The 14,145-nt window shown below is 37.1% G+C and overlaps 1 protein-coding gene across 3 annotated transcripts in view; it reads left to right on the top strand.

Moving 5' to 3' along the window:
* The window catches only part of LOC126457766 (cleavage and polyadenylation specificity factor subunit 1), a 296,801-nt gene that overhangs the window by 214,434 nt on the left and 68,222 nt on the right, over window positions 1-14,145 (top strand). For all 3 annotated transcript variants that reach the window (XM_050094330.1, XM_050094331.1, XM_050094332.1), the window contains one exon: window positions 10,861-11,013. In XM_050094330.1, coding sequence (XP_049950287.1) covers window positions 10,861-11,013 — 153 coding nt within the window. The remainder of the gene's footprint in view (window positions 1-10,860; window positions 11,014-14,145) is intronic.

Raw genomic sequence — 14,145 nt, 5'->3', positions numbered from 1 at the left:
CTCGTCTGCGTATATACTCTGAACTGTCAATTTTTATTTTACTTTTGGTCTGTTGAACGATTTAAGTGTTGGGCCATGTTTGTCAGCTGTTTGATCATCAAATTAATATTGCCAATCCACCAGAATGACTTATCCCATCAAGGTACTTGAAACTGGCCTAAGAGGCCTAAGACAGAAATTGTGCAATATTATGAAAATAAAATAAAAATTAACTGTGGCAGACAGTATGGAGTCATTCAAAAAAGTCGTAGCAATTATGAATGTTATGTTAGTGTTGACTGGAGGGACTCAAGCTGGTATCTACATTTCAAATATGGATAGTAAGCATACTATTTACATTACCCACAAACTACATGCAAGATACAGAATTTGCTGCTATTGTTACAATGTGATCACCATCATCATATCATATCACTATCATTCTTTTCCTCGGTGAACTGTTTATTCACTTCTTCCCTACATAGTACTATATCATTTTGTGCTTCCTTGCTGGCCGGTGTGGCCAAGCAGTTCTAGGCGCTTCAGTCTGGAACCGCGTGACTGCTACGGTCGCAGGTTCGAATCCTGCCTCGGGCATGGATGTGTGTGCTGTCCTTAGGTTAGTTAGGTTTAAGTAGTTCTAAGTTCTAGGGGACTGATGACCTCAGACGTTGAGTCCCATAGTGCTCAGAGCCATTTTGTGCTTTCTTGGTCAGTGTTTGGGCATTAGAAATTAGCTCTTTTTCCCATTTAGTTTACATTATTACTTTTTTAAAAGATAAAAATGTAACAGCTAGATGTTTTTCCCTTTTTTTCTTTCCCACTCCCAAGCATGGCTTGAAAGCTTTATTTCTGTGAAGGAGTGTGAAGTGTTTTGCAGTTTTGTGGGTTTTAGACTTTAGTGAGTCTGAAAAGCTAAGGCAGTTCATCCATAAAGAAAGAAGTAAGTTATGTTGTTAAGTTCTATTGAAGTGGATAATGAGTTGAGTAATTTTCTTTGTTTGTAATTTAATGACATATTGTTCTGTGAAATGTTGTTTTGCTAGAAATGGTGCAAAATAATGTACAGATATCTAAAAGAAAAGACATAATGTGTTTCAGAGCAGAAGCACCATAAATTTATCATAACAGGTCAGTTTGCAGCAACTATATGAGTGAAAGTTTGTTTTCCATTATGTGAGAAATATGTAGTCCTGATTATCAGCTGTTAATGATGTTGAGAAGCGTATCCATATTGGGCACCATGTGTCTATCCTAGGATTATGGAAGGAAAACTAGACATCACCTCAACTGTATATGATTTGTCTATTTCACAACTGCTTTTGGATGTTTCCTCTTATCAAATGAAATGAGATGTGTAAAATGAATTCCTAATGCATGTAAGAACCAGTGATGCTCTTCATATTGCTATGAAAAAATTGTCCAGTAATCTGGGCCATTCACTCTAGGTCCCCCCCCCCCCCCCCCCCCCCCTATTCTTATAGGGAACATCTGATAATGATATAGATTTCATCATAATAGAACGAAAATAGATCACTCAATTGTACAGACACATAGAATGTATAACATTATGAGGATAGAATGGTTACTCAACTGTGACGTTGCTGAAGGAAACATCCTGTCATTTATCTGAAGTGTTTTTGGAAAATTGCAGTAAATCTAAATCAGGGTGTCCAGACAGAGTAAATTACATGGTTCAATTGCTTTATCTCATTCTGTTGGTCCCAGTTGTACAACATTATTTTGTTCATACACAATTTGCACGAGATATGAGCCATCTGGATAGCTGAGCACTTTAGCATGCTACTCTTAGGATTCATGCTTGTCACAGATTGAATCTGCATCAGATTAATGACAAGAGCTGGTAAGCTGGCCACCCTTGGTGTCATTTGTAGGTGGTTATACACATGCAACTAAGTGAATACCATGCTGGCACTCACATCCCACCTCAGGTACATTCTGCTGTTTAAAAGTTTTTTGTTTGTTTTTGCTTGGTAAAAATTAGTACAAAAATGGCTCTTGTTCCATTATTACATGTAGAACTATTAGTGAAATACTTATAGTCTGATTGAAATTAGTTGATAGTTGACACTTCACATGTTGGAGCTGCCTTCTTCCAATCAGAGCACACATCATCACGCCTAAACTGTTCACCATTGCCAAACTGCCACAACCAGTTGTCAGTCCACTTGTAATTCCTGGTCTGACTGTTTTTCTTGATTTATTTGGAGCCAGAATCCTAGGTCTGGCTCCTTCATTTCGCATTTCATAAGGCGTGATAACCACACAAAAAACAGCACACACAAAATGATGAAAACAAAATATACATTTCATACACAGCACTAGCAAAACATTACTGGAGCCTTTCACATAAGACATGATTCGGTGTTACATATTAGATTGTTACTACCAGAAACATTGCATTAGACCAAACTTTTCTGAAAACAGCAAATCATCATTTCAACTGGTTGTACAGAGGAGTGAATATAACACTATAACACGGAGAGACACCATGAAGCAGTGATTAAGGGAGAATTCTAATATGCAGAAGGTCGTGGATCCAAATCTCGTCACATGACATAACTTTTTAAATTTGCATATCTTTATCAAAATGACTCCGATTATTATTATTTTCATTTATTTGGTTTAAATGCATTTTTTATTTTTAATCTTTTTTACATCACCTTCAACATCATATTGATTTTTTTTATCAGGACATCTCATCGTTTGGTATCATGTCAGCTCGTGTTGCCAGCGTGAGGATAGTTTCAGGTAACCGATGAAAGCAAGAAGTTACTGTTCACTTTTAGAGCTGAAACTGAATTTTTTTGTCTTGAGTTTGTTCGTAGAGCACAGCTTTAATCATCGTGAACAAAGCGGGTGTGATAAACAGTTCTGCTGCAGGTTGTTGACCACTGTTTTCTTGGATACATTGCACTTCACAAGGTTGTGATCAGGTTAGCACATGAGCATAAATTCAGGGCTATAAAACATGTCATGGTCACTTAAAATCAGCCGTGGACAGACTGTCTTGCATTCCCGCCATGCCTGATGGTAACCGCCTCCATCATTGCTCTGCATTACATGAGCAGCACTTGTGGAGTGACCCACAGTGTATATGTGTCGCCTTTAACTGAGCAGCAGCCAATGTGGCAGCACTGTAGCATCGAATGATAGATGTCAACTGTCAAGTAATTTTAATCGGACTTTAGTAATGTTTTTCCAGGTATGCACAACAGATTGGTATATGTCCTCACTTGGTGCAGTATGGTTACCCAGTTTTTTTTTTAAATTCTTTACAATGAGTTAACTACTTTATTTTAGTTTTTATTTTTATGGCCCTTTCCTGCTGTTTGAAAACTGTCCATATTTTCTGATTTTGATGTTCAGTGTAGAATCCGATAGGTAAGAAACCGTAAGGAAATTGCCATATCACAGAAGAACTGACCATGAAGCCTTAATAAAAGAGTATACTTCTTTCCTAATGGCTTGAAACACATATGCCAGTTTCACTGGACTCTGGCTACAGTTGTATTAGCCAGTGAATATGCAGAAAGACAATAAGAGCTGCTATGTAAAAGAAATGACACTCCCAATACTTATCTGGGATGCTTTTATTATAATATTAATACATGAACATGAAAATTGAAGTACCGATTTTTAATATTAATTGTACAAGGAGGCCAATCATCCTAATATAGTTTGGAAAGTACTTTGCCATATATGTGCACAAAGCAAAAAATAATATGTGCATGTATCCATTAAGAGTGGTGAAAGGAAGTAGAAGTTTTCACATTCATATCACAGATGTTACATTCTCTATCACGCATTGAAATCTCCAATACCTGAACATCAAAAATTGAAGAGCTAACAACCTCTGCCATGCACACTGATCAGGTGCTATGGTAGAAATGACACACAAAAGTAACAGCATTTTGTAAAATTGCGTTCTAGAGGCTTTCGTGTTTACACGGTTCATTTGCAATATAACATGCATACCAGGCAGCTACAATCTGACAAGTGCTGTGAAAATCAAAGTATAGTAGTAAAGAAGTCTGTAAATAACATTGTATATTGACATCGTTATTTCACTTGCTTTTCTTTAACTGTAACTGTGTGGTCATTTGCTGCCATTAACTGAAAATTTGAAGTAAATTCCTATTTTGTAATTCCTTCATTTTGAATAACTATGACTTCGGACTTCCCTTATTATATATGGACTATATTTTTTTAGAGTATGCTTAGAAGGAGAATGCCAATGGGTCAGACTGGAAGGTGCAGAGATAGACAGTCACAGTTTTTACATAAAGAAAGTAATAGTAATATGGACATTCATAATGTCAATGCATTTCTTTTATTTAGCAGTCTTAAAACATGAGCATTGAAAACTGATGTACCAGTTTTTAAAATTAATTTTACAGGGAGGCCAATAAAAACTTATATAATTCGAAAGGAACTTTGCCGCAGGTGTGCACAAAAGAAAAAAAAATCACATGTACACGTAGCCATTAGGAGAGATAAGAAGAAGTAGACACACACATAAAACACGTTTTCCTTTGTCTCTGATATTGCTAGCAACTTCTACCACGTGTAACGAATGGGTGGCAGGGTAGAAATGACACATGAAAGTAACAGCATTTCCTGAAGTTGCATTCTGGGTGTTCATGTTTAAATGCTGCAGAGAGTTCATTTGCAGTAACACATGCAGACTGGAGAGCTACAATGCCTCGACTGGTACATCGTCGATGTTGTCAACAGTGAAAAACAAAATGTAGTAACGAAGCCATCAGGGACAACAAACGTTTTTTGTTAGCATTAATCCTTCACTTACTTTGGACTAAGAGTAAATGGAACTAACTCTGTTCATTTGCCACTGTCACCACAAAATTTAGAGTCTTCCTAATTTTCAGTATCTCCATTTTGAGTAGCTACAACATCCCTTATTAAAAGGAAACTATATTTGTTTTAGGCGTGCCTCAGAGAAGAATGTTAATGGGTCAGACTGAAAGGTAAAGAGCTAGAGAGACACAGTTTTTGTGTAGAGTAAGTAATTGGTATAATCCAGAAGTTGATAACAAAAAATTTCTGTTGTTGTTCTGAAAAATACACTTAAAGGTGCACTGAACATAACCCCAAATAATTTTGAGAACTGTAGTTGCGGTTTGATCAATTTCCAGATCAGATTTTTTAATGCAAATCATTTTGTGTCTGAGGTTACTTGACACAATACAATGGTGTAAGGGAAAAGTTAATTCACCACTACCATTAACACAAAATTTTTTTTTTCAACGCAGTGTAGGAGAGATTCCCTTCAAATGATTGAATAATTAAAGAGAAATCAAAGAACTATTTCAAGAATACATGTAGTTACAATGCAGCATTTGACACTTCAAGATACATGACATTTGCTCTCGCAGGTGAGGTCCACTGACGGTACTAGTCTAATTTAATACGCTATTTCCTAATGATGATGTGATCAGTCATCACAATTCTCATTACAATGTCCATGAGTGCACACTAGAAAGTTTATCTTACTTTTATGCTTTGTAACTGAAAAATTGATGTCTTCATAGCCCACATAATTTAATTAGTAACATTTTACTTGAGAAACACAAAGCAGGCAAAGTAAGACATCACCCTATCAGAAAACATAAAATTACATACAAATGTAATTTTTATATTAGAGGTTTATCATATTTCAACTAATAATTGTTGACATTTACTGGATTAAAAAATAAAGGTTGTTGTAAGTGATCATAATCTCATAATATCCAGGATCAAAATAGGTATGTAGCTAGAGGGAAACAACTCATCAAAAATGTATTTTATGGTGGTTTATTGTAGAGCAAGCATGTACATGAGATTAAATACCAACATTACGTAGTTACGAGTCCACTACTATAACTCTGAGTGCTAGCGACACGGACTTTAATTACTTCCTGCTTTATGTAAGTTTTAATTTTGATCAGTCCTGTTTCAATTAGGTCAGTGCTGTATTTGCTTATTTATGGTGCAGTTTTCTGGTTACTTGTAGCAAATCTGAAGTTGTTTGTTGTTGAACAAAAGCATCTGATAAAAATCATTTGTGGTGTAAATTCAAGAACATCATGTCGAAACCTGTTCAAGGAACTTTGTATTCTAATTGCTGCTTCTCAATATATTTATTCCTTAATGAACTTTGTTGCAAGTAAAGTATCTCTATTTCCAACCAATAGCTCAGCACATAGTATCAATACTAGGAATAAGAACAATTTACATAAAGACCTAAAATCACTTACCTTGGTCCAAAAAGCGGTCCAATATTCAGGAACACACATTTTCAATAAATTGCCAGCAAACATTAAAAACTTGGTTTCAGACAAAGCACGGTTTAAACAGAGTTTGAAAGACTTTTTGATAGGCAACACCTTCTACTCCATAAATGAATATCTTAACAGAGACTGTTAGCCAGCTTAAGTAAAACTATCTGTTAGATTTCAGATTTGACAGCACTTAGTCACAACAGTCAAGATTAGGTATTTTGTGTACGATAATTTTATTAATAGTGCATAGCAATATTTCATTCTGACAGCATGTTAATTCTGTAAATATTAGCTGTTAGAGTTTACCGCATTGTATTCACCTATTTCGACGGTCTCCTTACAAATAATCAGGGTAGTAAGTATTATATTAAGATGTTTTATGATTTTATGTTATACTTTCTGACCCGTTCCACAACCATTAGAATCTTCTCATTTTTTGGATCTATGGAACGAAAACTGAATGTAATCTAATCTAAAACACATCAATCAAAGGACAGCTTTGAGAGATAACTCCAATGTGGGTAGAGAATTTTTCCAGTCAATCTCATTTATAATTTGCCTTTCCTACAATTATTTTTACCTGGTCATTCCACCTTAAATTGCTACATGCGCATATCCCCAGATAATTCATGGATCTAATCGCTTCCAGTGATTGTTTGACGATTGTGTTGTCATACAGTAATAGGTCTTTCCACCTATTTGTGCGCAAAGGGTTATGTTCGTTTATGTTGGTGATCAATTGCCAATCTCTGCACCAAGCATCAATCCTCTGAAAGTGTTCCTGCATTTCACAACAATTTTCTATCAGCGCACACAGAGCAGTTTAAGGTGTACACGTATACAGGGTGTTCAGAAATTCTCCGTTACAAACTTGTAGGACTTGTGGAGGGGAGTGGGTAGATATTTTGAATTGGAACCCAAGTCCAGGAAAGCACTGTGTCCATACTACAGCCATTTGAAAACATGTTGGTAACACAGTATTTTTACAACTAATTGGCTAGGTGTGACCCAGTACATCACTTGTTTTACAATTCCATTCATTAATAGCCAGTGAAATTACTCATGTACCCATTGACGGGTTCTCTCCAATATGATGCAGTACGGCCTCTTCCAGTTTGGGTGTGCAGTGTCTTCTTGGAGCACCACAGTCACGCATGCTGACAGTGAACCCTTTCTTGAAGCTGTTGTCTAATTTTGGTGAAAATGGTATACGATGTAGTCAGGCATTGTGGAGAATGTTAAAGGTGACGAGCAGCTCTTCCATTACTGTGAGCTTTGCCACTCAGAAGGATCAGATCAATGAATTCTGCAAATGTATACTCAACCACATTGTTCTAACACTCACAGACATGTGAATTAGCCTCGAATCAGGTCACAGAGAAGTAGGATAGGCATATAGGCATCAAATGACTTTAGCTGATATGACGTAACCCCCCCCCCTCCCCCCCAACCATGATTATAGTGTTGCATACCTACCCATCAAACATGCTTTCAAACGGTTGTACCACAGAAATTGTATTTTTCCAGGCATGGATTCCTATTCAAAATATTATATACTCACTCTCCTCTACAAGTCCTAGAAGTTTGTAATGGGAATTTCCGAACACTTTGTCGATGTATGTATGTTTCTCAACAACCTTCCTTAAAAACAAGAATGACCTGCATATGTTTCAATCACTAGGAACACATCACTTCTCCAATGACCTATTGTAGACTGCTGCTAGAAGAGAAGCAAATTCTTTTGCATACTGTATGTATAATTGTTTGCCTATCCCATTAGGTTCAATCAACTTCTTTCCCACAATCACTTACTTCAGTTTCAATCATTTTGACATTTGTACAACAATTGAGAGAAGGAACTACATTGTGACCTTTCTCAGTGGAACAGTTTTAAAAAAGGAATTTTGTTTTTTGACCTGTCTATCGTCCTGTGTCTCAATGCCATTTTGGTCGCTGAATGTCTGGGCATGTAGCTTTGATCCATGTACTGGTTTAATGTAAGACCAAAAGTTTTTAGAATTTTCTATCACATCGGCAGACAGAGTTTTCCTTTAGAATCTGTTGAACATTACACTCATGTTTCACATGTGGCTGTCATTACACTAATTTTGGTTTGGTTCAGTATTTGTTGATGTACCTGGTTTTGGCTGCATTTACATCTGTGTTATAGCTGTCCTTACCTTTGGGGCAGCTTTAACATTGCTGTCAAACCATGATGGGTGTTTCCCACCCCTCCTTAGCACATACATGTTAACATGGATTATACAGCTCACTTGAATTTGTCCAATTGTACACAACCATTTCCGTCTCAGTGATAAATTTTTGAGGTGACTGCTTTGGTAATGTGAAATCTTTTTCTTGTCGCACTTACAAACAAGAATCTTTTCCTACCTTTCTTTAAGTTTCTATTCACTCCCATAGTCAGTGATGCAGTAACAGCCATATGATCACTTATTGTCTGCTCTCTATTAACTGAGCCAAAAAGTTGAATGCCAGCAACCTAAGTCATCACAAGATATGTGTACGAGATGATCCTTCAGATGCTTAGACAGGACCAAAAAAAGCACATGGAAGTTCGTCTGGATGTGGTGGACCAATATGAGGCTCAAGGTGACAATTTTCCAACACTATAATGGTTGGAAATGAGACATGGCGTAATCACTACACACTGAAATCCGTAAGGCAGTTCATTGAGTGACGGCTTGTAAATTGTCTAGTAAAGACACAGCCGTTTGTGGGCAGAAAGTGAGGTGCGGGCTGGGATTGGCAGGATATAGTTACTTTCATTGTTTTGGAGCTGAAGCAACTATCGAGTCAGAATTTTACAAGGTGACAATCTTTAGGCTGGAAACACAAATTTCCAGGCAGGCCAGAAAAGACAAACTTCCACTTCGAACATAATTCCAAGCTTCACTACAGTTTTGTGACCATTAAACTAATTTCCAAATTTGGTTGGACTTTCCTACCACATACATTGTACAGTCCTGATTTAACACACTGAGATGTAAATCTTTTTGACGTAAAAGTTGTTTGTGACTGTGTGGAAAAATTACTATTAGCTGAAATCTTGCTCTATTTAACTATATTATTATGTTTCCTGTATCTACAGTTTCCATGAAAATGGATTGTAGGCTTTACTTTTAGAATAGTTGTGGGATGTTTCCAAGGATGCTTCTGCAGTTAATAAACACTCTACTGTAACATTGACTTTCTCGGCTCTACCATTATGAATGCTGCTCTCGGTAATAAGTGGGGTGTAAAATCATTCCTCTCTGAAATTAGAATGGAATATATCAGGTCTGTGGGATGATTTCTCTATCCTAAAAATTAATGGAGGTCGAGGATTTACATCTAAGATCATCACAGAATAGGTTGAGCCTCTGGTTGAACCCTTCCACTTGGCTCCAAACCAGAGGATTCTCCACACTTTGATCGAGACCTCGTGGCAAGCATATGGGCTGGATAATGGCCTTCCTTCCTATTCTGCCTACTGTTTCTGTAAGAGACTCTATTATCTGTCTAAAGTTTGAGTTCCCAATGGCAGCAAAACCAGTCTCTGCACTGGTCCAGACCTCTTAAGGAAGACTGGCCATGTCCCAACAGACAAGGCATTCCGTACTGGCTCTGATGTATTTTCAACAATGGACAAGACTTGAAACCAGTTTTTGAGACATATGGGGCAGGCATGTGGTCAGTACCATCTTTCACCTTCTGCCCAGAGATTCACAATAACAGCATTGTTCAGTATACACACCAGATGAATGTGGACTAACCAGTCAACCATATTGAAAGGTACTGTGTCATTGGGGATCCCAGTCGACACTATAGGAATGAATCAAAAGTGCGATAACCTTTGCTCCAGTTGCCTCAGTGCCACTGTAGCCAAGGGCACTGGCCTGAAGCTTGTTATCACGGTCAATGCAATGTTCAACTGTTCCTTGACTGACCAGTTTCTCCTGGATCCACACATAACAAGCACAATCTGTATTGGTCTTGAACCTGTACAACTAAGAACATCACCCTAATCCAAAAAGTCATTTATGGAATCTTAAGTTCTGTTGCTATGCTGGTTCTGACTTAAGTAATTGCTGCTCAGTACAGATACTATTCTCTTAATCTCAGAAACAAGACTCTGCAGCTGGAACTCTAAAGCTAAAAAGCTTTTTGTTATTAAACAAATTCTCATAATTTACTTTTCCGATTTCCTGCTTTAGCTTTCCAATTTTGCGTCTATTTCCATTTCTTACTTATCTGTGATCACTTAAAATGGTTTAGTACAGGCATTGCACACACACACACACACACACACACACACACACACACACACACACACACACACACACACGCATGCATGCAAGCACACAGACTGTCTCTGGATGCTGGGGCCCAGCTGTATTGATAGAGTGACACTTAAAAGGTGAAAACTGTTAACAGATGAAGTGTTTCCGAATGTTTTGTTTCAGGATGAAACACATTTTATTACATTTAGGTTAAATGTATGGTATAATTTCTGTATTAAATAAATAATTGATATTTGCTAAAGAAATTGGCCCATTAACAAACTTATTTTCTTTTATAGGTGTTTGTATGTGGTCCATACCCCCATTGGCTGTTTCTCACATCGAGAGGAGAACTTCGAACACATCCAATGAGTATTGATGGAGCTGTCACTTGCTTTGCACCATTTCATAACATTAATTGTCCACAAGGATTCCTCTATTTCAATAGAAAGGCAAGTTTATGTAGTACTCAGGTTCACGTAAATTATACTTATACTTCAGTTATTCTATCTATTCTGTAAAATTCATGTTATTAGTAGAAAAGCTGCTGTCAAAGATTCTCTGCCTGGTTTCTTTAGTTTGTTATCATTGCTTTAGTTTGACATTGTACTTGTGATCTTGACAGCATTGGCAAGTAGCTTTACTCTTGAGGTCACATATCATGGTAATAAAGTTCCTAATCATGTTGTGACATTCTCCTGCTGTATTTCTTCATTGATAGTCCTCGGTGTCTACATACTGCATTGTTATAATGGCTGGAAAATGGGGGGGGGGGGGGGGGGGTGGAAGTTCGACACTGACCATTGTAAATGACATAGTCAACAGTTACACAGTTGCATTTTGCAGTTCTTTACTTTGACTGTTCGCAACCCTAATATTGCACAGTTTTATGGCCAGTTCACTACTGGTAAATTAGCCTCATTAATAGCTTGCAGGCAAACATCAGCATACTGCTACATTAGTTTGCTGTTGAACCTCTATGAGCAGTAAATACCTAACCACACAGTTCAGTTCTTGCAGAGTAATAAGGTATGTGTGACAGTGTTTCTCAAATAAATTGAACAGCCGGCAGGGGTGCTTCTATTGTTCACTGACAACACAGAAACAGGCAACAATGAAATTAAATTATTCTGCATTGTCGTTCTTTCATAGCACACTTATGTTGAGTAAACTGAGTTGCTCAGTTCATTGCTCTGTGTTTAAAGGAAAAACCTTTGTGCTCGTGTGCCGTGTTTAAATTAACAATCTTGTGTGATCATGTGCGATGTAGTACGATTGGAACTGGATACAGTCTTTCTTTCTTTCCATTTACATTTTTTTTTCTTTTGTTTTGACTGTTGGTTGCCAATTTTGTAAGTGCCTTAACACATATATATAAAAAAAAGTGCTGGCAGGTCGACAGGCACACAAACATACACACAAAATTCAAGCTTTCGCAACAAACTGTTGCCTCATCAGGAAAGAGGGAAGGAGAGGGAAAGACGAAAGGATGTGGGTTTTAAGGGAGAGGGTAAGGAGTCATTCCAATCCCGGGAGCGGAAAGACTTACCTTAGCGGGAAAAAAGGACGGGTATACACTCGCACACACACATATCCATCCACACATATACAGACACAAGCAGACATATTTAAAGACAAAGAGTTTGGGCAGAGATGTTCTTCAGTTTATCCTTTAAGCTAGCAATGTTAGGTCTTATGCTATCAGTTTTATTTTCCACTCTACTAATGTATTTTTTCATACTACTAATGTCTTCTTTCATACTCATACTATTCATATTTTGCATTAATGTCACTTCCAATTTTCCATCTGCCATAAACTTTTGCCCTTGCTGACTTTTGCTACTAGATCTCCCCCCCTTCCCCCTATCCTTAACAATTTTTTTACCCACTTCAGTACTGTTTTCGTCCATTTCACTCACATCACCACACAATGTATATGATGCTTTTATCATCTCATCTGCAATAGGACTTTCATCCCCATCATTCAAAGTTACATTCATGTCAGATTTATAACCATTATCAGACCTGTTAAGTCTTTCTGTTCATTTAAAAACTTAACCTCAACAGCTTTGTTACCAATCACATCACTCTCATGTTATCCATTCTCCCCCATCACACTGTCGTGTACATTAAGGCCACTCATTATGTATCACTTAATATAAAACAGCTTTTGCTGTGAATTACCTTATTTTTATTCCCTCATCTCTTGCTGCTGCAGTTTTATCCCGATTCCTCATCTGCACGGTTACTGCAAGTTGTAATTTTCTTAGTGAGGCATCTTGTTTATCCCGGTTGGCTGTGTCCACCTGTATGCTGATTGGCTGCTCCTGTACTCAGTTGCTGCTTCCATAGAACCCACTCGCTGATTGGCTGTTCCACCTCCCTGTTTAATGGTGGCTACATCAGTTCTGATATTTCAAAAATAATTGAATGTCACACTTCCATAATATTGTCTGTTCACTGTCCTTGACAAAATTCCAATGCCACGTGTACCATGCACTCACATAGTTAAAATCACTGTATTTTTAAACCGTTCTTGAGGTGACTGTTCAATGTTAGCAAGTCTTTGTTTACTGTGTCCAAATATTGTCATAATAGACCTCACGCGAAAGGGCACCACACGTGATGCTCTCCTTCTTTATTTCTTCGTTGATAGCCCTTGGAGTTAACGTACTGCATTGTTATACTGGCTGAAAAATGGGGGGTGGGGAAGTTCAACACTTGACTACTGTAAATGATGTAGCTGACAGTTGAGTTGCACAGTTGCATTTCACAGTTCTTTACTTTCACTGTTCACAACCCCCTATATTACACAGTTATATGGCCGGTTCACTATGGTAAATGATAAACATCACTAATAGCTTGCAGGCAAACATCAGCATACTGCTACATTAGTTTACTGTTGAACATCTATGAGCAGTAAATACCTAACCACACACTTCACAGTACTTGCAGTATAATAAGGTATGTGTGGCAGTTTTTCTGAAATAAATTGAACAGACACAGTCATTGTTTTAACACACGACCTATTTGTGTTACACTAATTCCACTGTTAAGTTAATGCATTATTGTCACACCAGATTATACAGACTTCCCGTCTGAAAATCGGCCGTGGACTGATTGTCTCAGGACCAAAAATCAGGCCTTTATATATCCTCACAATAATAAGTACTGAAACTATACAATGTTCTATGTTTCATTTACAGAAATTGCAATTAAAACATAACTCATTCAACTAAATGAATACATCAAAAAATTTGTCCTTTTTAACGGTTCCTTCTATCACAAAGGTTAGGATGAATTATTTATTTAAATAATGAAATTAACAGATATAGTTATGCAAACAATGCTTTTGACAAACCTGGTGATTATTTTTCGAATTAATTAAGGGCTGGCTTTGCTAATATGTTTTCGAATGGAACCAAATAAATACTTAAAGAATACTAGTAGTTCTTCTTCCAAATGTTTATAATTGATACAGAATTTATATTTGTTTATAAGTCAACAATAGCATTTAAGTTACAAAACAATTACTGATTTCACCCTATAACAAAAGATATTAGCTAAGAATAGTGTAAATAAAT

Source organism: Schistocerca serialis, chromosome 2 (assembly GCF_023864345.2).
Source record: "Schistocerca serialis cubense isolate TAMUIC-IGC-003099 chromosome 2, iqSchSeri2.2, whole genome shotgun sequence".
Taxonomy (NCBI): Eukaryota; Metazoa; Arthropoda; class Insecta; order Orthoptera; family Acrididae; genus Schistocerca; species Schistocerca serialis.
The sequence above is the reverse complement of the archived record's forward strand: the minus strand, read 5'-3'. Positions and strand labels throughout refer to the sequence as shown.